At 45.2% G+C, this 19,520-nt stretch overlaps 2 protein-coding genes across 2 annotated transcripts; one reads left to right on the top strand and one right to left on the bottom strand.

The window, feature by feature from the left end:
- The first annotated feature begins 6,753 nt into the window (after positions 1–6,753).
- On the top strand, positions 6,754–13,622 carry or6at1 (odorant receptor, family 6, subfamily AT, member 1). Its single transcript, XM_075486781.1, has 5 exons — positions 6,754–6,845; positions 7,237–7,295; positions 11,044–11,231; positions 12,376–13,038; positions 13,482–13,622. The coding sequence occupies exons 1-5, from the start codon at positions 6,754–6,756 to the stop codon at positions 13,620–13,622; spliced, it is 1,143 nt and encodes a 380-aa protein (XP_075342896.1).
- A 4,261-nt stretch (positions 13,623–17,883) lies between these two features.
- LOC142401382 (olfactory receptor 5F1-like) lies at positions 17,884–18,828 on the bottom strand. The gene has a single exon (XM_075486780.1). It carries the CDS (start codon positions 18,826–18,828, stop codon positions 17,884–17,886), a length of 945 nt encoding a protein of 314 aa, XP_075342895.1.
- Positions 18,829–19,520: the final 692 nt, after the last annotated feature.

Below are 19,520 nucleotides of genomic sequence, written 5' to 3'. Positions count from 1 at the left end.
GTTGTAGGTGATTTTGAACAGGTGGGTTTTGAGCTGGCTTTTGAATGAGGGGAGTGTATCGGAGTTCCGGATGGTGGGGGGCAGGGAGTTCCAAAGGGTAGGGGCAGCGATGGAGAACGCTCTGTCCCCAAGGGTGCGGTACTTGGTCTTGGTGATGGGAGTGAGGAGGTTTGCATCAGAGGAGCGGAGATGTCGAGTGGGGGAGTAGGGGTGGAGGAGGTTTGTGAGGTATGGAGGTGCAAGGTTATTGAGGGCTTTGTAGGTGATGAGAAGGATCTTGAAGTTGATTCGCTGTTTTATTGGAAGCCAGTGAAGTTGTTGAAGGATGGGAGTGATGTGTTCTCTGGAGGGGGAGTGAGTGAGCAGTCGGGCAGCTGAGTTTTGGACATATTGCAGTTTTTGAAGAGCAGAGGAGGGGAGGCCATACAGGATGCTATTGCAATAGTCGAGTCTGGAGGTGATGAAGGCATGGACAAGTGTTTCGGCAGCTGAGGGGGAGAGAGTAGGGCGAAGGCGTGCAATGTTGCGAAGGTGGAAGAAGGCTATTTTAGTAACCTGGTTTATGTGGGATTTGAAGGAGAGTGTGGGGTCCATGATGATGCCGAGATTTCTGACCAGGGGGGAGGGAGTGATGGAGTGACCATCAATGCAGAGTGAGAAATGCTGGGAGGTGGGGAGGGTGGATTTTGGGCCAAAAATTATAATTTCAGTTTTATTGCTGTTGAGTTTGAGGAAGTTGTGATTCATCCAGGCTTTGATGTCAGTTAGGCAATTGGTGAGGGTGGAGAGAATGGCAGGAGTAATGGCAGTGGTGGTGATATATAGCTGGGTATCGTCGGCGTAACAGTGGAAGTGAAGACCATGGTGGCGGATAATGTGACCCAGTGGGAGCATGTAGAGGATGAAGAGGATTGGTCCGAGCACTGAGCCTTGGGGAACTCCGTGTGAGACAGGGGCGGTGCGGGATTTGTGGTTGTTGATGGAGATGTAGTGGAGTCTTTCAGATAGGTAGGAGGTGAACCAGGAGAGAGCGGAGTTGATGATGCCAATGGCTTGCAGACGGTTGAGGAGGATGGAGTGATTGATGCTGTCGAAGGCAGCACTGAGGTCGAGGAGGAGGAGAATGGTGAGGGAGCCGGAGTCGGAGGAGAGTAGGAGGTCATTGGTGACTTTTAAAAGTGCTGTTTCAGTACTGTGATGGGTTCTGAAGCCAGATTGGAATGTTTCGTACAGGTTATTGGAGAGGAGGTATTGCTTTAATTGTGCTGCGACGGCTCTTTCCAGAATTTTTGAGAGGAATGGGAGGTTGGAGATGGGCCTGAAATTGTTGGGGTCGTCAGGGTCAAGGCCAGGTTTTTTAAGGAGGGGGGTGATGGCAGCAAGTTTAAGAGGAGAGGGGACGGTGCCGGAGGTAAGGGAGGAGTTGATGGTGTCCGTGATGAGTGGGGCGAGGGAGGTGAAACAGGCTTTGACAAGCTCAGAAGGCATGGGGTCCAGGGGGGAGGTGGATGATTTCATGGTGGAGAGTATTTTGGAGAGGTCGGCAGTGGTTATAGGGGAGAAGATGGAAAGCTGGTGGTCGGGGGATGAGGGAAATGGAGGTTCAGAGTTGGGGGTGATGGCAGTGGAGGTGACAAGCTGGTTGTGTATGTTATCGATCTTAGAGTGGAAAAATGATAGGAGGTTGTTGCACTTTTCCGGGGTGAATGTGGATGAGATATTGTCCTGGGGTTTGAGGAGTTTGTTTATTATTGAAAAGAGAGTGCGTGGGTTGGAGGATCCAGAGTGAATGATGCCAGAATAGTAAACAGAGCGGGCTTTGTTAAGTGCAGATTTGTAGAGGTGCATAAGATCTTTGTAGGCGAGGGCGTGAACTGTGAGACCGGTTTTCTTGATTAATCGTTCTAACTGTCTGAGTTGTTTTTTAAGTTTGTGAAGTTCCGGGGTGAACCATGGGGATGAGTGAATGAAAGTGACAGTTTTGGTTTTCAGGGGGGCCAGTTTGTTGAGAGAGGTAGACAGCGTGTTGTTGTAGATGTTGACTAGGTCCATGGGGGTTGGATTGGTCGAGAGGGGGAGGCCGGAGAGAGTGCTAGATATGCAGGTGGAGAGAGCGACTGGGCAGACGGACTTCAGGTTGCGGAAAGTTATTGTGCGGTCCTGTTTTGGTTGGGGGGCAGGAATGTCAATAGCGAGTGTGATGGCCAGGTGGTCGGAGATGGAGAGGTCGGTGCTGGAGATGTTGTGTATGTGGAGGCCGGTAGAGCAAACCAGATCTAGGATGTGTCCACCTTTATGGGTGGGGAAATTGATGTGTTGGGTGAAGCTGAAGCAGTTGAGTAGGTCCAGAAAGTCCATGGCATGTTTACAGTCCGGGGAGTCAATGTGGAGGTTGAAATCACCAAGGAGTAAAACAGATGGCGAGATGGAGGACAGTGCAGTGATGAATTCAGAGAGGTCTGATAGGAATAATGGATTGGGCTTGGGGGGGCGGTAGATAATTGAAATTATGAGAGGTTTAGGGCCAGGGAGTTTGAAAGCCAGGTGTTCAAAAGATTTAGCGGCAGGGATGGAGAGTGGGCGGGGTTGGAGGTCGTGATGGTAGATGGCAGCAATGCCCCCTCCTTTGCCCTCGGAACGTGGGTTGTCCAGGTATGAAAATCCGGCAGGGGTAGTTTGGTTGAGTGAAAAGTAATCCAAGGGTTTTTGCCAGGTTTCATTTAGACAGAGAAGGTAGAGTTGTTTGTCGATGATAAATTCATTGAGAATAAGACTTTTATTGTTGAGGGATCTTGTGTTGAAGAGGGCGAGTTTCAGGTACTTTTGTTTTGGAATTGATGGGGCGGAAGTAGGGATAGGGCGGAGGCACAGCCCTTTTACTCTCTGGCGGAGGTTACAGGTGTTGGCGTTTGGCCCGTTCAGATGACGTGTGTTGTTGTGATGACGCGATGAGGAAGTGCGGGAGCCGGTGCGTGAGCTGTGGTCAGACCACAGCGACGGAATCCCGCCCATGGTGGCGGAACCAAAAACAAACTTGCGGCGGGAGCCTCGGTGAATATAGCGAGGACGGAGAAGAAGTCGGTGCAGTTCCAGTGTGGCAGTGAGCTCGGTGGAAGGGGGCAACTGGGAAATCAGCTGGCGGAGCTGCATGGATGTATAGCGGAGCTCCATGACCGAGGCTGTGAGGAGGCAAACACTGCTGGAGGTGGGCGGCGGCTGCAAAGCGCAAAAAGAGAGATGATGGACCAGGACCAACAGCCACAGCGTGGCAGATGGAGAGACCAGCCCGCCTGGGCCCGAAATTAATTCAGGCACAGACAAACGCAAAGCCGGCCAGCTCAGGGAGGCAGCCGTCCCAGCCAGCCAGGAGCTAACCGCACCGAGACAGATGGAAATCTGCCCGGATCTCTACCCTCAACCGAGTGGCGATGGAAGACGTCTGCTGAACGGGGGCTAGGTATAGCTCGGAAAGGAAGGCAGCTGGCCCCGGCCAGTAGAGAGGGCCAGTTAGCCGCACCGGTACAAGTGGAGGCCCCTCCGGGTTTACCTTTAACCTTGGCGGCAAAGTGCCAGGAGGCTGGCTGGAAAGCCATTACATGCCCTGTTGAGGTGAGGTGTAGGGGCTTCGTGGGCTCCTCAATAGTTCGCCTGCTTCGAGACATTGGCTGTACAGGAGCAGGGAGCCAGAAAGCCATTAAGGAACTGGCGGAGGCAGAGAAGGGCAGCTTCTGGCTATGGCTAAGGAGGAGAGATAGAGGGTGGGGGCAGAACACCTAGGGCAGGGGTACGCAAATAGAAATGATGAGGGGCCACAAATTTTTTTTCAATGACTCAAGGGGCCATTTATTGGGACCTTGTATGATAACGTATCATAACAATATAACATAACGTATGTATAACATTTATAACATATTTTATAACATAACATTTCCTTTTTATTCAAAACAAAAATATTACCTAAAATAAAAATATAATTTGCATTTGGGCATAAATTAAAATTAATAACTAAATAAAACCAAGCATAACCCTGTTCAAGATCCAAAACAAATAGTCTTCAGGCAGCCTATTTCTTGTGCTTTGTTTAACAAACTATGCATCGCTGTGTCAAGAACTATTTCACTTTTCTCAGCTTAATGTGTGGAGGATTCGGTTGGATGATGATGCTTTAAGAGCATTTAATTTTTTTGTTCTGATCTCGGAGTTTTGCGGAAATGTCTCTTCAAAATGCTTGTGTTTTTTTTCATAGTGTCACACGTTTCACATTGCACATTTTTATTGCCGTGACAGTTTCTTGACATATTAAGCACAGAGGGCGAGTGCTGGACGGTGGTAGAAAGAACGCAAACCTCTCTGTCCATTCTGGCTGGAACTGGCGGTTTTCGCTGTCCAGTTTTCTTTTTGGGGAAAATTTTGAGCATGCCATTATTGCTCCGGTCGGTAAACGTGTTGCTGCTGCTGAGCGAGTGACTACTATCTCGAGTTTACGAGGGCTCTACTGCTAGAGCCTATCTGTTTATCGTTACCATGGAGGCAATCCCCAGCCTTGTCTCGAGATCGCAGTGCGTGATTTCAAAATAAGAGCGGACAGCGCGATTGAAAAAAAAAAAAAAAAATCATAATAAAAAAATTAAAAAAATTTAAAAACAGCTCGTGGGCCAGAAATAGATGCCCAATGGGCCTAAAAAGGCCCGCGGGCTGCCATTTGAGTATGGCTGACCTAGGGCATCAGCAGGGGGTGGCAGGTAGAGATACCAGCCATTGCTCTGCCACCAAGAGATGTACTGGGGTTAAAGGAGCGAAACATCTGTGACTGGTGGTCCCCAGCTGATGACCCGTTCCTGCTTTCAACATAAGTTTTAAAAAAACTCCTGCATTTACAGCCAAGTTGAATCGTCTTCTCACCGTAGTAGTTCCAGTCTAAAATATCACTTAAAGCTGCAGTCTGCAGGATTTGTTGTTGTCATACGTAAAGTCCTAATTTTTGGCATTTTAAGAGTTTACATGATCTATCAGAACGCTTGAAGTTGAAAACGGTGACCTCCATAGTCGCAAAATGCAAGAAATGCTTATTTTTTAACCGAAAAATAAAAAGTTATTCAACTTCCTGTCCCGCCCCATCAAAACACATGAGAACTCGTGCACGTAGACGTGCACGCCAGATGCGCTTACACGACTCCTCATTCATCAACTCACCTGTCATTTGCGATCATGGAAGACACAGTAAGTAGACTAGCCCGTAATGAAGTTCAATAGTCTAGATAAATAAGCGTGGGGACAGCCTACCTTGTATCGCGCGTGCACAATCGGTGATTGACAGGCAGCAGCAGAGCCCAGCTCGTAACCTGATTGGTTACCTTTTACCGGTCTGGTCTGCAATTTTGTAAACAAACCTGCTGGCTTTGGAGGGACCTAGCGGGACATATAGGGGACCTAGAGAACTCTTTTTTTTTTTGTATTGGGGTATATAATGTACTACTTTCAGAATCCCCGGACAGTTCCAGGCATTATGCTTGAAAAAGAGTTGCAGACTGCAGCTTTAAAGGCAAAACACACAACTGATACCAGCAAGACATTCAAGGAAACAGACAGTGGAGCGAGGCTTCTACATAAAAACTACATAAAAATGCTGAAGTTAAAAGTGTGTTTGCACAATGTGGAGGGGGCATGGCGCATCAGCTGCAGGAGAGGAGTGTGGAGAGAGCTCAGGGGAGCAGCACCAGGTGAGTGATTAGCACACCAGCATCCACTCGTCTAATCACTCTCCTTTATAAACAGTAGCGTGCTGGAACTAGGAGGAGAAGGAGAAGGAGAACAAGCCTGGACGAAGCCTGGGAAGGAGGCCGTGCAGGAGGAACACAGAAGAATTGTGTATACCAATAAAGCATTGACGAACCGTCAAAGAGTTTCAGTCCTAACTTACCGCTGAAAGAACCCGCAGTAGCAGTACAGTACACACACAACAAATGTTATGGCACTTTCATTCATATGGCAGCACATTTAAAATAAAATTAAATGCTAAAAGCTATACACTACTTTTGAATTCATTTTTGGATTCTGCATACAAATGTGATTAATCGTGATTAATTAGGAAAATTATGTGATTAATTAGATAAAACATTTCAGGGGGCGGTCGATGGCGTTGTGGGTTAAGCAGCCGCCCCATGTACAGAGGCTACAGTCCTCGCTGCAGCTGGCCCCGGTTCGAGTCCCGAACCGAGCGGCCCTTTGCTGCATGTCTTCGCCCTCTCTCTGCCCCCTGCTTCCTGTCTCTCTCCAGCTGTCCTATCATTAAAAGCATAAAAAAGCCCAAAAGCATATTAAAAAAAAAAAGATTAAACATTTTAATCGTTGCCCAGCCCTGGTTTATTTACACGGAAACAAAAATGTCTTGATAGGCAAATGTAAACTAGGAAAGTGTCCGTCAGAGGGTGTAAATCAGGTCTGTGTAAGTGCTTAAACACTACTTTATCTGGACAAAAGCCATCGTTTTACACATGTGGCCCCTCGGCTCAGCTGAACTTTACCTGAATGACTTGTTTCAAACACAAACTCAAAAGGCTTTAAACTTGGAAAATTCAAACAATGAAATACAACAGCATAAAAAGAGTTAAGAGCATAACAGAACGACACAAGAACAACTGAAAACTGTGGTTAAATATTAAGATCAATGGCAAAAAATATAACATAAGAACAAAAGGGTTGAAAGCAGATCACATGAAGCTCAGGCACGGCAACAAAAGAGAAACTGGGGCAATGGTGCAGATGGTTTTGTTCCCTCCGGGGCAAAATGTGACCGTGGTTTACCAGGGAAGGGTGGCGGAGGAAGGAGCCCTAGGAGTGTCTGGGTAGAGGACTTTCCCTGGGTGCAGATGGTTTTGTTCCCTCCGGGGCAAAATGTGACTGTGGTTTACCAGGGAAGGGTGGCGGAGGAAGGAGCCCTAGGAGTGTCTGGGTAGAGCTCTTTACCTGGGTGAAAATGTTTTTTTTTCCCTCCAGGGCAAAATGTGACCGTGGTTTACCAGGGAAGGTTGGCGGAGGAAGGAGCCCTAAGAGTGTCTGGGTAGAGGACTTTCCCTGAGTGCAGATGGTTTTGTTCCCTCCAGGGCAAAATGTGACCGTGGTATACCAGGGAAGGGTGGCGAAGGAAGGAGCCCTAGGAGTGTCTGGGTAGAGGACTTTCCCTGGGTGCAGATGGTTTTGCGCCCTCCAGGGCAAAATGTGACCGTGGTTTACCAGGGAAGGGTGGCGGAGGAAGGAACCCAAGGAGTGGAACCCACTGTCCATCTGCACCCAGGGTGAGGGAGACAGTGCTCAGAGCACCAGGATGGCAAAAGAAGAAATACCCCCACTGGTTAACCTGCAAACGGATGCCTTCCGCTCACCTCCCTGAGCAGCTGTTTTTGGCCCAGTTAATCCATTTCTGCAGCACGTTTTGAGAGAATTGACCACCGGCGTTAAATTTGTTAGCAAAACTTGGCCAAAGTAAAGAAAACGTTTGTTTTTGGCAGGCCTGGGAAGCGAGTCAGCGGAAGAGAAGCTAATATTAGCACCAAAGGCTGAGCCATGATGGTGAAACCTCCACCAGAATCTTACCACAGATATTCACAACCTCATTAAAGTGTTTTTGTTTACTTTTATGGCTCAAAAGGAGGACAACTGTGTATACTTAATTATGTCCTATAAATGTCCTAAAAACACACACACAAGCAATTGAAGAAGGAATTAATCTTTAATGAGGACATTACGTGAGGTGCTCGTTACCGTGGCAACAGACAATTATGTATCTTTGTTTTCTCTTTTTAAAACCACAAAGGAGATTAAAATGAGTCCCTTTGGTGTTCTTTTTCTTTTCTGTGTGCATTTTCGTCCAAGGATCTGATGTAATAAGGTCCAATTAATGTCACTCGGTTTGTCGTTATAACCAGATAAAGGCGAGAAGTGTGACTGAGGCGAGCTTCAGTTACGGTTGATCTCTGTAATCAGGTGAGAAGGTGAAACGTCATTTACAGCACTACCCTGTGTTTTTACACTCAGGTTTTAAATGTTTTTTCTGCGCTTGTTGGCAGGAAACTATCAGCCTGCTGAGGACGGATGGAGCTGCTGATGTTTGAAACATCCAGAGGTCTGTGAGTTTTTCCCTGCTTTTAATCCAACTTGTGTCTGATATGTGAGCAGAACAGTTTCCACTCTTCATCTGTTATTGTGTGAGACAGGCTGAGTCGCAGGGGATCGAAGGATTCTGCCGTTTCGTCTGTTTCATCTTTAAAAACTCTGATTGTTTTCATCAATCCGCAGGGTTCTGTTTTAGGCCCCCTCCTCTTCTCGTTATATATGTTGCCCTTGGGATCTATTTTTAGAAAGTACAACATCTCTTTTCATTGCTTTGCCGATGATGTACTAATCTATTTACCCCTAAAGACCACTGAGCGAGCCTCTGTTCAGGCTCTACTGGATTGCCTTAAAGATATCCAGACCTGGATGGAAGTAAACTTTCTGTCTTTGAACAAAGACGAAACTGAAATAATTTCATTTGGTCAACAAAATCTGCTAGATGGATGTGACAGCGCCATTGGCTCCTTTAAGTTTCATTGTCATCCTTTTGCAAGGAACCTTGGCGTTACCCTAGAGAGTAACTTTAGGTTTGATAAACAGAACAAGCTTCTTTCAACTTAGACTGTTGGCAAAAGCGAAAGCTTATCTCCCAGGAAATGTCCTTGAAAGATTAATTCACTTTCATTACGTCACGTTTAGATTATTGTACTTCCTTGTTTGTTGGGCCGTTTGCAGGTCGTTCAAAATGCTTCTGCCCGCTTCTCTGGAAAAAATCAATGTCTTACCAAGTATATTTGTCTCATTTCTAGTCAAAATATCTCATTATACTTAATATAAGACACAACTGCCTAACAAGTACCATTTCAGCCAGATATAGGGACTTGTTTGAAGACAATACATCTGGAATATCTTGTTAAATGAAAAAGTCTTGAAAACAAATTGTTTTGAGTCACATATCATATGAAACAAGCTTTTTTTTTAAGGTTTTTAAGCTAATTTCAAGATAACTTTTATCTCAAAAGTCCTAAATATCACATTTTATTTCAAGAAATCTTGACAAGCCGATTTTCACTAGTTCCATTGGCAGATTTATTTGCTTATTTCAAGCAGAAACGTCTTGTATTTGCTGTTTTTTTTAACTTATTTTTGGAGGGGCATTTTTTCCAGTGTTGCTGACTGGAAAGAAAAGGCATGAACACATCACCCCTGTCCTCGCCTCTTTTACACTGTCTGCCTGTTAATTTTAGGATTCAGTTTAAGGTTTTATTCATTGCTTTTAAATGTGTAAATGGTTTGGCAACACCTTATTTATCAGAGCTTCTACAGCTCCCCAGTTCTACTCGGGCACTTCGGTGGTCAAACCAGCTGCTCCTGGCAGGACCTCTGTCCAGGCTCGAGCCTTCTCAATAGCTCCTAAGCTGTGGAACAGCCTCTCCATGTTAGAGTCTGTTGGGCATTTTAAAACACTCCTCAAAACGCATCTCTTCTCCTTGGCGTTCAATTCCAGCTGAGCGAGGAATCTTGGCTCTCTCGCCTTCTCTTTATCCCTCTTTTACTCTCTTTTATTTTCACTATTAATCTGAATTTGTTTTATAATGAATGATTAGTATCCCTAGTGTTGTATTTGTTGTTGTAGTGTTTGTGATTATTTTTATTATGCTTTTGCGTCTGTGCAGCAATTTGGTCGACTGAGATTGTTTTAAATGTGCTCTATAAATAAACTATGACTAACTATGACTATCAGTTTACGGACGAGTGACCGCGACAGAGTCTGATATGCAGCTGGTTAGACTCAAATTAAGAAGAAATGGAGCCAATTCAGGAATAAAACTGGGGAATCTAGATATTTTGTTTCACGTAAACACAACTTCTGTGTTATTCAATTGGCTGACTTTTTGTCTGGATGGATTTTAAATCTCTAAAATAAAGGTATTTGTTATGTTTTGGTGTTAGCAGCCATATTAAGTCTGATTATTTGTCCTGCGTAATAGTTGCTGCGATTTATTGTGCAAACATAGATTCCAAAGCACAATCACAAATATTCACTTATTTTCTGACATTCTAAATAATTATTGAGCCAATTGTTTTTTTTTCTTTTTTTAAATTTTGTCATGAGCACAGAAATTAATATTTCTGAGAGAAATTGGGCGTCTGTAGCTCAGGAAGAGGAGGGTTAGGGTCAGGGTTAGGGTCAGGGTCAGGGTCTGCCGGTCGGTCGGTTGTTCGACTCCGGGCTTCCTCGGGCTACAGGTCCAAACGTCTTTGGGTAAAACAGAACCGCACCGATGCCTCCATGATCGTGACAGAGGAAAAAAGCACCGTGTAGCCTGTAAATCTGTTAAATTAAGACTGAATGTGGGATGTAGAGTAACAGTACTTTGAGTGGAAAAGTGCCGTGTATATATATACATATATATACTTATATAGGTGGGTGATATACTGTGATATATATATATATATATATATATATATATATATGCATGCATGGGGGGGGGCAGCTACTGTTGGTGTGTTTGCAGCAGCTCGGGTGCTGAGAGCGTAACTCTTTCAGTGGAAGGAGCGGGATCGTTTGCATTTTGATCTGTCAATCATTTAGGCTCCTGATTTGGGTTTTGTTTGAATAGAGTTACCTTTCTAAATAAATAACTCTTTAGCATCACCCATCAGCTCTCCTTGTTGCATTTCCTCAGCCCGGGACCCTTTATTGTTAGTGGAAAATACAGTGAAAAATCTGTTCAGTTTCTTTGAGGTGAGGATGTTCTGCACGGGGGACAAATGAAAGACCAAAATCCTGTTGAACATCCTGTAGGTCCAACACAGTTGATCAAAAACAGGTCAACAAGCTCCAGGAGCCTCATTTATGCTGATGTTGAGAACAGCAAACATCTCAAAATAAAACCAGAAGTGACCAAAAAAAGGTCAAAACCATCCCAAATCCTTGATGCTTGTTGGATGATAATCCTTCCTCGCCTCTTTGCTTCCCTTCTCCAGATTCAGACCATCCCTTTTGGACCAATCAAAGATGGAGCTCTAACAGCAGCTCCCTGGAGTCTGATGGCATCACCTTCTTCATCATCCAGGGCCTCGCCAGCCTCGGCGAGAAGAGGATGATCCTGTTTGTCATCCTGCTACTGATTTACATCGTCATCCTGGGAGGGAACAGCATGATCATCTTCGTGGTACGAAGCAGAGCCGACGGTTGTGTCATCATTTGGTCTCATTCAGTGGGGTCACATGGCACTGAAAGGATCGGATTATTGGCTAAATTACAATAAGAATGAGTTGAGCAAGGGTAATTCTCCTTGGATATATGGCGGTGAATGAATCGGATCAGAGGCACAAAGCATGTCAAAGCATGTCGTATGATAGGTGGCACTGTACCCATTCCAACTATTGCTAATAGAGCCACTTCCTGTTGACCTCTTCACCACCAACAACAACAACAAACTCAGGCATTGGAGAAAGATGGAGAACGAAGAGCAAGATGAAGCTACGTCCCTCATTTGGTCTGTGATGAGCTGCTTGTGGCACAAACGCGATGCACAACGGCGCATTCTCCATCGCGTTGTTTGTTTGTTTCTGATGGCGACAACAACAGTAATATCGTCTCCTTTGACTTCCGGGTCACGACCCCGGGAAAAAATCTGGAGCATGCGCAGAACGCAAAGTCTAATTCACCTAGTGCTTCAGCGTCTACAAGCAGGTTTAGTGTGACTTTCAACCCACTTTCAACGACTTTCGGTCTTAATCCGATCCAATCCAATTCTTAGTCAGATTAAGGTGTCTACATGCACTTAATAACTCAGACTGATTGTAATTTAGCCAATAATCCGATCCTTTCAACGCCATGTAACCCCACTGAGTGCACTGAAAAAAAATGCCCCTCCAAAAATAAGTAAAAAAACAACAAATACAAGACGTTTTTTGCTTGAAATAAGCAAAAAATCTGCCAATGGAACTAGTGAAAATCGGCTTGTCAAGATTTCTTGAAATAAAATGTGATATTTAGGACTTTTGAGATAAAAGTGATCTTGAAATTAGCTTAAAAACCTCTTCAAATGAAAAAAAAAGCTTGTTTCATGTGAAATATGACTCAAAACAAGATGTTTTCAAGACTTTTTCAATTAACAAGATATCCAAGATGTATTGTATTAAAACAAGTACCTATATCTTGCTGAAATGGTAATTGTTAGGCAATTGTGTCTTATATCAAGTGTAATGAGATACTCAATGAGACAAATATACTTGGTAAGATTTAGATTTTTTCCAGTGTGTGGGAAACATGTCATAACCGGTGTCTCGGTCTCTGTCCTCCTGGTGCAGACGCTCTCCGATCCAAAGCTCACGTCTCCCATGTATTTCTTCCTCCACAACCTGGCCTTCGTGGACATGGTCTACACCACCACCACCATCCCCAACATGCTGGCCGGCTTCCTCACGGACGAACTAACTATCTCCGTCCCAGGCTGCTTCCTCCAGATGTACTTCTTCATTCAGCTCGCCGTCACCGGTCGAGGGATCCTGACCGTGATGGCGTACGACCGCTACGTGGCGATCTGCAACCCTCTGCGGTATGCCGCCATCATGACCCGGCCCGTCCGGGTGCTCCTTGTCGCGGGAGCCTGGGCATTCGGGACCCTGTGCACCATGCCTGCCACCGTGATGGCCTTACAGCAGCCCTACTGCGGCCTGAACGTGGTGCGACACGGCTGGTGCGACCCGTCGTCTGTAAGGCGGCTGGCGTGCGCCGACACCTCTGTGGATAACATCGTGTCGCTTTCCTCTGCTCTGGTGTCGCTGCTGACGACGGGAGTCCTTATCCTCACCTCCTACGTCCTGATCGCCGTTTCCATTTCCAGGAAAAGTGTTGCTCAGAGGCTGAAGGCCTTCGGGACGTGCGCTGCTCATCTGACCGTTGTGTCCATCTCCTACAGCGCAGCTTCCTTTGTGTACATCTCCTACCGGGTGGGAAACTTTTCTCCAGAGGTATGTGAACCCTGTAGTCTGAGTTCAGTCTCCATCGTTGCCTTAGGTTTGGTGTTAAAAGTTAAAGGTCACCCCAAGGTCAAAAACCCAAGAGCTACAGACTCTGCAGGCCTCAGTTGGCATGTTAAAGGTTAAATGTCACCCCAAGGTCAGAAACCCACGAGCTACAGACTCTACAGGCCTCAGTTAGCATGTTAAAGGTTAAAGGTCACCCCAAGGTCAGAAACCCAAGAGCTACATCTCAGACTGCAGGCCTCAATTAGCATGTTAAAGGTTAAAGGTCACCCAAAGGTCAAAAACCCAAGAGATTATTCACAAGTGACCTCAAACAGATCAAACAAAGTGGAAACTCGGCCCTTCGTGGGTGTTTTAAGTCTCTTTTAGTCTTCTGTGGAGGAGAATATAAAGCCTTATCGCAGAGTTTACTCTTTTTGTTTTTCCAGGTGCGTATCATCGTGTCTGTGCTGTACTCCGCTCTGACTCCATTTCTGAACCCGATGATCTACAGTCTGAGGAACAGGGAGCTGCAGGAGGCCATCAGGAGGACTGTGAGCAGGTTCCGAGCTGCTGCCGTGTTACCGTGAACTGACTGACGCTCAAACCTCTGGGAGTTAAACTGCTCTTTCTTTTTAATCCAACATGTGAATCTGCCTTTTATCTACTCACACGTTTGTTTATCCTGGTTTTCATGAAGCTTCCCCCGAGTCCTCCCCAAAGATAACCCCACGGGTTTATTGTTCAAGCTAGCGATAACGAGCTATACTTACATGGGTTACATTTGGTCTTATTTCACTGTTCACTTTATATTTTTAAACTGTTTTTTCATTTTTAGATTGTTTTTAAATAGTTTATAATTGTATAAGTTTTAATAAGTATTTTTATTGCTTTATTATGTCTTGCTACTGGATGCTTGAATTTTGTTCGGGATCAATAAAGTATCTAAGTTTTAAAATGGTGAGAATTTGGCAAATGGTTTGCCCTGCAGCGCCCCCTATGGCTGTGGAGTGTAACAACACTGAGCCCTGCAGGACTGTGCTTTTTGGTTTTAGGGTTCACAAACCTGTTCGATGTATTTTAGCCTCTCATGATCTGAACCGAGTCCTTTTATCACCTAAACCCTGATGTGACAGAAGCGTTTCAGCACAATGGCGTCGGATTATTGACTGAATGTAACCAAAAGTGAATAAACGGTTCTCATATCTGTATGTTGAACTCCGGCCTCATGACTGAAATCGTTGCACATCATCGTGTCATCCAGAAGTTACAGGCCTGAAGCCAGCGTGGCAGCTGTTTCTGTCATAAAAAAGATTCAAACTTGAGCTTCTAAACCACATATTTCCCATAAACGCTCCACGCCATTCTCTGGAAACCACAACTATGCATCAACTTTAAAAAAAAACTAAGGCTGGGCAAGTTAAAGGTGCGGTCGGCAGGTTTTCAAAATCCTGAGTCTAAAGTCGGAAAATTCGAACTGATACAACTTTCAGGTCCCTCTCCCAACCTCTACCAAGCTCCAAACCGCCCCCCAAACCCCTCCCCCTCTGTGGACGAGGTTGTGCACCTGAGTTCACACCAGTGTGCACGCACACAAGCTGGGGCAGACTCACGCTCAGCAGCGTGCGCACAAGCTGTGATTGACAGGTAGCGATTCCTCCACCCTAACGTGATTGGTTAAAAATTTTTGCTATTTTTGCAAGCACAATTACAGGCTTTAGAGGGAGCTACAGAATTCGGGATTTTTCCTAAACAGCCTATTTAATATTCTACTTCCAGAATCCCATGACAGTTCAAGCTAATATGACTAAAAAAAAGTTGCAGACGGCAGCTTTAAAGACATGCTATGCAACTTTTTCATGGTCATAAAATTGCTTGGCAATCATCAGTTTGCTTGGCTGACCCGTTCCGATGAAAACGGTGACATTTCCATCTCCATCTGGTGGCCCTAGCCTGAAACAGCGCTTGCAACTTTGCTTGTGGCGCCGCGTGCTTTGTTTAGCTCTGGAAGTCTCGCGACACACGAGAGCCGAGAACTACTGCTTCACGGCAGGTCGTAAAGGGCTCATGTGCATCTGCATCGTTTCGCATACAATGATACAGTATATAGTATAAGACAAACATGCACATATGGTTTACAATTCATTCTTTGTTTTTATACTGCTTTGATAATTACTTTTACTACATACCTTTGAAGAAATCGCAAACCTCCGTCGTCTTCTCCAACTCTCTGCCAGTGTCTTGAAAAATAAACCGTAAATTGCCTCTGGTGGGTTTACGACAGTCTGGCTAGACTGTCGCCTATTTTCTACAGAGCTCCCCCTACAGCTTTGGGGTGTGTATTGCATGGTAAACAAACCCCGTATTACTGAGCCCTGCTTTAACTTGTTAACTTGTATTTTATCGTGCATTAACGCAGGTTTTATTTTTTTTTAATAAAAACAAAAAAAACATTTTTTGGGGCTTTTGTGCCTTTAATGGAAAGTTCAGAGAGACAGGAAGCAGGGGGCAGAGAGAGGGGGAACAACACGCAGCACAGGGCTGTCTGATGCGGGACTCGAACCGGGGCCAGCTGCAGCGAGGACTATTGCCTCTTGTACATGGGGCGCCTGCTCAACTCACTACGCCACGGACCACCCCTGTTTTATTATTTATTTTATTATTGTAAAAGTCTGTTGCTCACAGGCTTTTATTTTGTAAAAGTCTGTTGCTGTCTTCTGCTGCGGAACCGGAAAAGAAAGCAATTGGCGGATCCACCAAACATGGAGAAGGGTACGTAACTTTTACTCGGCCATTTTCATTTTAAAGTTCTTCCAGACGGCGGAGTCGACAGAACCAAAGTCATCTGTAAACACTGCCAAGTTGAATTGTCTTCTCACCGTAGTAGTTCCAGTCTGAAATATCACTTAAAGGCAAAACACACAACTGATACCAGCAAGTCACTCAAGAAAACAGACAGTGGAGCGAGGCTTCTACATAAAAATTACATAAAGATGCTGATGTTAAAAGTGTGTTTGCACAACAAATGTTATGGCACTTTCATTCATATGGCAGCACATTTAAAATAAAATTAAATGATTAATTAGATTAAAGATTTTAATCGTTGCCCAGCCCTAAAAAGAACCAGTTAGCTTCTGCAGCTAATTCTGGTATAAACTCATTATCAGTTAGTCAAATCCTTTCGTTATGAGTTTAATATCACAGCCTGTGATTCCTCATTACGGGAAGGAGGACGATAACGGAAAAGTAATCCTCATGGAACAGATGTTCTCAGGTGAGAGAAAAACCATCTCAGTGACGTTTTTATCATGAGGTATGATGATAAAAAGAAAATGAGTTGATGCATAAATATCTTTATTAAGAAAGAAAAAGTTATCAGAATTACTTTAAAGAAATGTGTTCGTGTTCCAGTTGTTCTAATCAAACATGAGGAAATATAAACAATAGCTTTTAGGCATGTTGGAGCTCACAGTTTACACACAGAACAGCTGATAAAGACAGTTTCAGTGTGAAATGTGGTTGAAGAATTTGGTCGAATCTGAAGTTGGAACCGATCTCAAGCACATGCAGATTGTTTCTGTTCAGCTGAAACCTCACAGAGCGGCTCCTTCTTTTCACAGGGAAACACAATAATAACAAATATAATATTTAATTTGGTTGTTTTTCTTTTCATGATGAGTGAAGATGAGTCACGAGGGTAAAACTCTTAGCAGAACGCAGCACTTTAATAAAAACTGTTAAAACTTAGTAAATCCTCAGATAATACAACATATCACACTGAGTCATTATTTACTGAACAAAAACTGAGACTAAACTAAGTGAACCCCTGATCCAGCAGCTGGTAGCAGCAGTGAGTGAAAAACTAAGTGAACTGCTAATTGAGGCCTGCAGAGTCAAAGATGTAGCTCTTGGGTTTCTGACCTTGGAGTGACCTTTAACCTTTAACATGCTAACTGAGGCCTGCAGAGTCTGAGATGTAGCTCTTGAGTTTCTGACCTTGGGGTGACCTTGCTGGGACGTCCACTCCTGGGAAGATTGACAGCTGTCCTGAATGTTCCCCACTTGTGAATAATCTTTCTCTCTGTAAAACGATGGACTTCAGATAGTTTGAAAATGGCCTTATAACCCTTCCCAGGTTGATGGGCAGCAACAATAGTCTTTGTTCAGTAAATAATGTCACAGTTTTAATATGTTGATGTTAATCTCAGGTTGGATTTAACGAATTTCTAAGACCAGATGATTTTTTTTATCGTTATTTGTAAGGTCATGAATCAGAGATGGGACCAAGTCACACATGTGCAAGTCCCAAGTACGTCTCAATTCTTAGCTTTCAAGTCCCAAGTAAGTCCCAAATAATTTTTTCTTGGGCAAGTCAAGTCACCTTATTATTGCAATTTTACCAGCAGAATCTGATCTTAATAAAGTGAAAAGACAAGCTATAAGTAACTGTCAGTAAACATCATTGGCCAATGTGTCCAACCTGTCCACCCTGTATCATATCAAGCTAACGTTAGCTAACTACCGACTAGGCTAACAGGATAATATTAGCTAATTTGACAAGCACTTACTGGTCAGAATGGATCTTCAAAAGACGAACAAAGTTCAAAGTTATGCTAGATGCTTAACACTCAAGTCATTCAAGTCATCGTGTCTCAAGTCAAGTCAAGTGCCGAGTTTTTAACTTCCAAGTCAGAGTCGAGTCTCAAGTCTTTTGTTTTTTGTCAAGTCAAGTCACAAATCATCAAAACAGCGACTCGAGTCGACTTGAGTCCAAGTCACAGTGACTCGAGTCCCCATCTCTGGTCATGATATACAAAACATTGGACTTTAAAGAAGTTTATAGATGGTTTTTCACTTCCCAACAGTCACAATATTCCTGGTAAAGATGATGAAGATTCTTTGTCTGACAGCTTTGATCTGCAGTCCGTAGATGATGGCGTTCATGGCAGGGGGAACCACGTGGAACATGATGGAGGCCAACTTCCTGTGGGCCGATAGGGATGGGAAGCGGTGGAGGATGATGATGATGGCGCCTGACACAAACATGATGATGTACAGGCTGAGGTGGGTGGCGCAGGTCTGCAGCGCCCGGCTGTTCACCGCCTTGCTCCGGCCGCTCAGACACACGATGGCGATCTTCAGATACGTGAGCGTCATGCTGCCGAGCGAGGAGCCCAGCAGCACCACCGTGTAGCCGAGGCCGTAGATGTTGTTGATGAGGACGCTGTCGCAGGACAGCTTGAACAGCGAGGCGTTGTCGCAGAACGGGTTGAACACGACGCCCCGGCAGCGCGACAGGCGGACGCTGAGGCCAACCAGGACCACCACCAGCAGCAGGGAGACCGTCCAGGCCGACGCCGACAGCTTCACCACCATCCGGTTGGTCATGATGGCGCCGTACTGCAGCGGCCTGCAGATGGCCACATAGCGGTCAAAGGCCATGATCATGAGCACCGTGTGGCAGGTGCTGGCGTGCACGTGGGCGCAGAAAGCCTGGATGGCGCAGCTGGTGTAGCGGATGTAACGCTCTGAGCTGGGGACGAAGACGTTGCTCAGCAGGGGCGGGATGATCGCCGTGGCCCCGAAGGCATCGTTGACCGTCATGTTGCAGAACAGCAGATACATGGGCTGGTGGAGGCTCCTCTCCAGGGTGATAAGGACCACCAGGCTGATGTTGGACAGCAGGGTGAAGACATAGATTACCAGGAGGAGCACGAAGGCTGGGACGGAGGACTGAGGGGTGACCTTTAATCCCTCCAGGAGCAGGATGCTCGTGCTGGAAGTCGTGTTGTCCATGGTGCAGGAGGCTTAGTGACGCTTAGAGTGGATGCAGAGGAGTGCAGAACAGAAATGGGAGTTAATATCAAACACAAAACCCTGTTTGAGAAGTCGACTGAGTTTCAAGATGCTCTGCATCTGAAAAGGAGAGAACACCTCCAGTGAGTTCAGGTTAAAGCCAGACCGAGGGACATGTACTATTAAAAATATCTTTTTTAATAGCACTTTTTTATCTTCAGAAGTATCAAACTAACCCCTGAAATCAAAACAATGTGTCTCATAGTTAAAGGGATAGTTCGCCTCTTTTGACATGAAGCTGTATAACATCCCATTTCAGCAACATCATTTATGAACATTTTCTTACCCCCTGCTGCGTCCTGTGAGCCGAGTTCCAGCCTCGTTTTGGCGTTGATGAAGGTAGTCTGGCTAGTTGGCTGGGGTTTAAAAAATAAAGCGTTTTGCTTCTCAAAACAATATGTGTTCAAAAGAGTAATACATTTGCATCACAAAATCGTTCTCCAGGAAAAAGTCAGACCTCACAATCGCTTGGCCCTATTTTCTCTCCCTTCATATCACTGCCTGCTGCCGCCTGCCGCGCCTGTTACGGTGTTTGCTGCTCGGAAGCAGGGGACTGCTCGGTCTGCACTTCGGTCTGCACTTCGGTCTGCACGGTCTACACAGCAAAACTCTTAAAACACACCTTTTCTCCC

Source organism: Odontesthes bonariensis, chromosome 16 (assembly GCF_027942865.1).
Source record: "Odontesthes bonariensis isolate fOdoBon6 chromosome 16, fOdoBon6.hap1, whole genome shotgun sequence".
NCBI classification, from domain to species: Eukaryota; Metazoa; Chordata; class Actinopteri; order Atheriniformes; family Atherinopsidae; genus Odontesthes; species Odontesthes bonariensis.
The sequence above is the reverse complement of the archived record's forward strand: the minus strand, read 5'-3'. Positions and strand labels throughout refer to the sequence as shown.

Bases quoted from the DNA above. Each gene is read 5' to 3' on its own strand.
- LOC142401382 (XM_075486780.1), bottom strand. From the start codon at position 18,828: ATGGACAACACGACTTCCAGCACGAGCATCCTGCTCCTGGAGGGATTA.
- or6at1 (XM_075486781.1), top strand. From the start codon at position 6,754: ATGGTGCAGATGGTTTTGTTCCCTCCGGGGCAAAATGTGACCGTGGTT. The intron at 7,296-11,043 runs GTGAGGGAGACA...TCCCTTCTCCAG, and splicing joins ACTGTCCATCTGCACCCAGG to ATTCAGACCATCCCTTTTGG. The intron at 13,039-13,481 runs GTATGTGAACCC...TTGTTTTTCCAG, and splicing joins TGGGAAACTTTTCTCCAGAG to GTGCGTATCATCGTGTCTGT.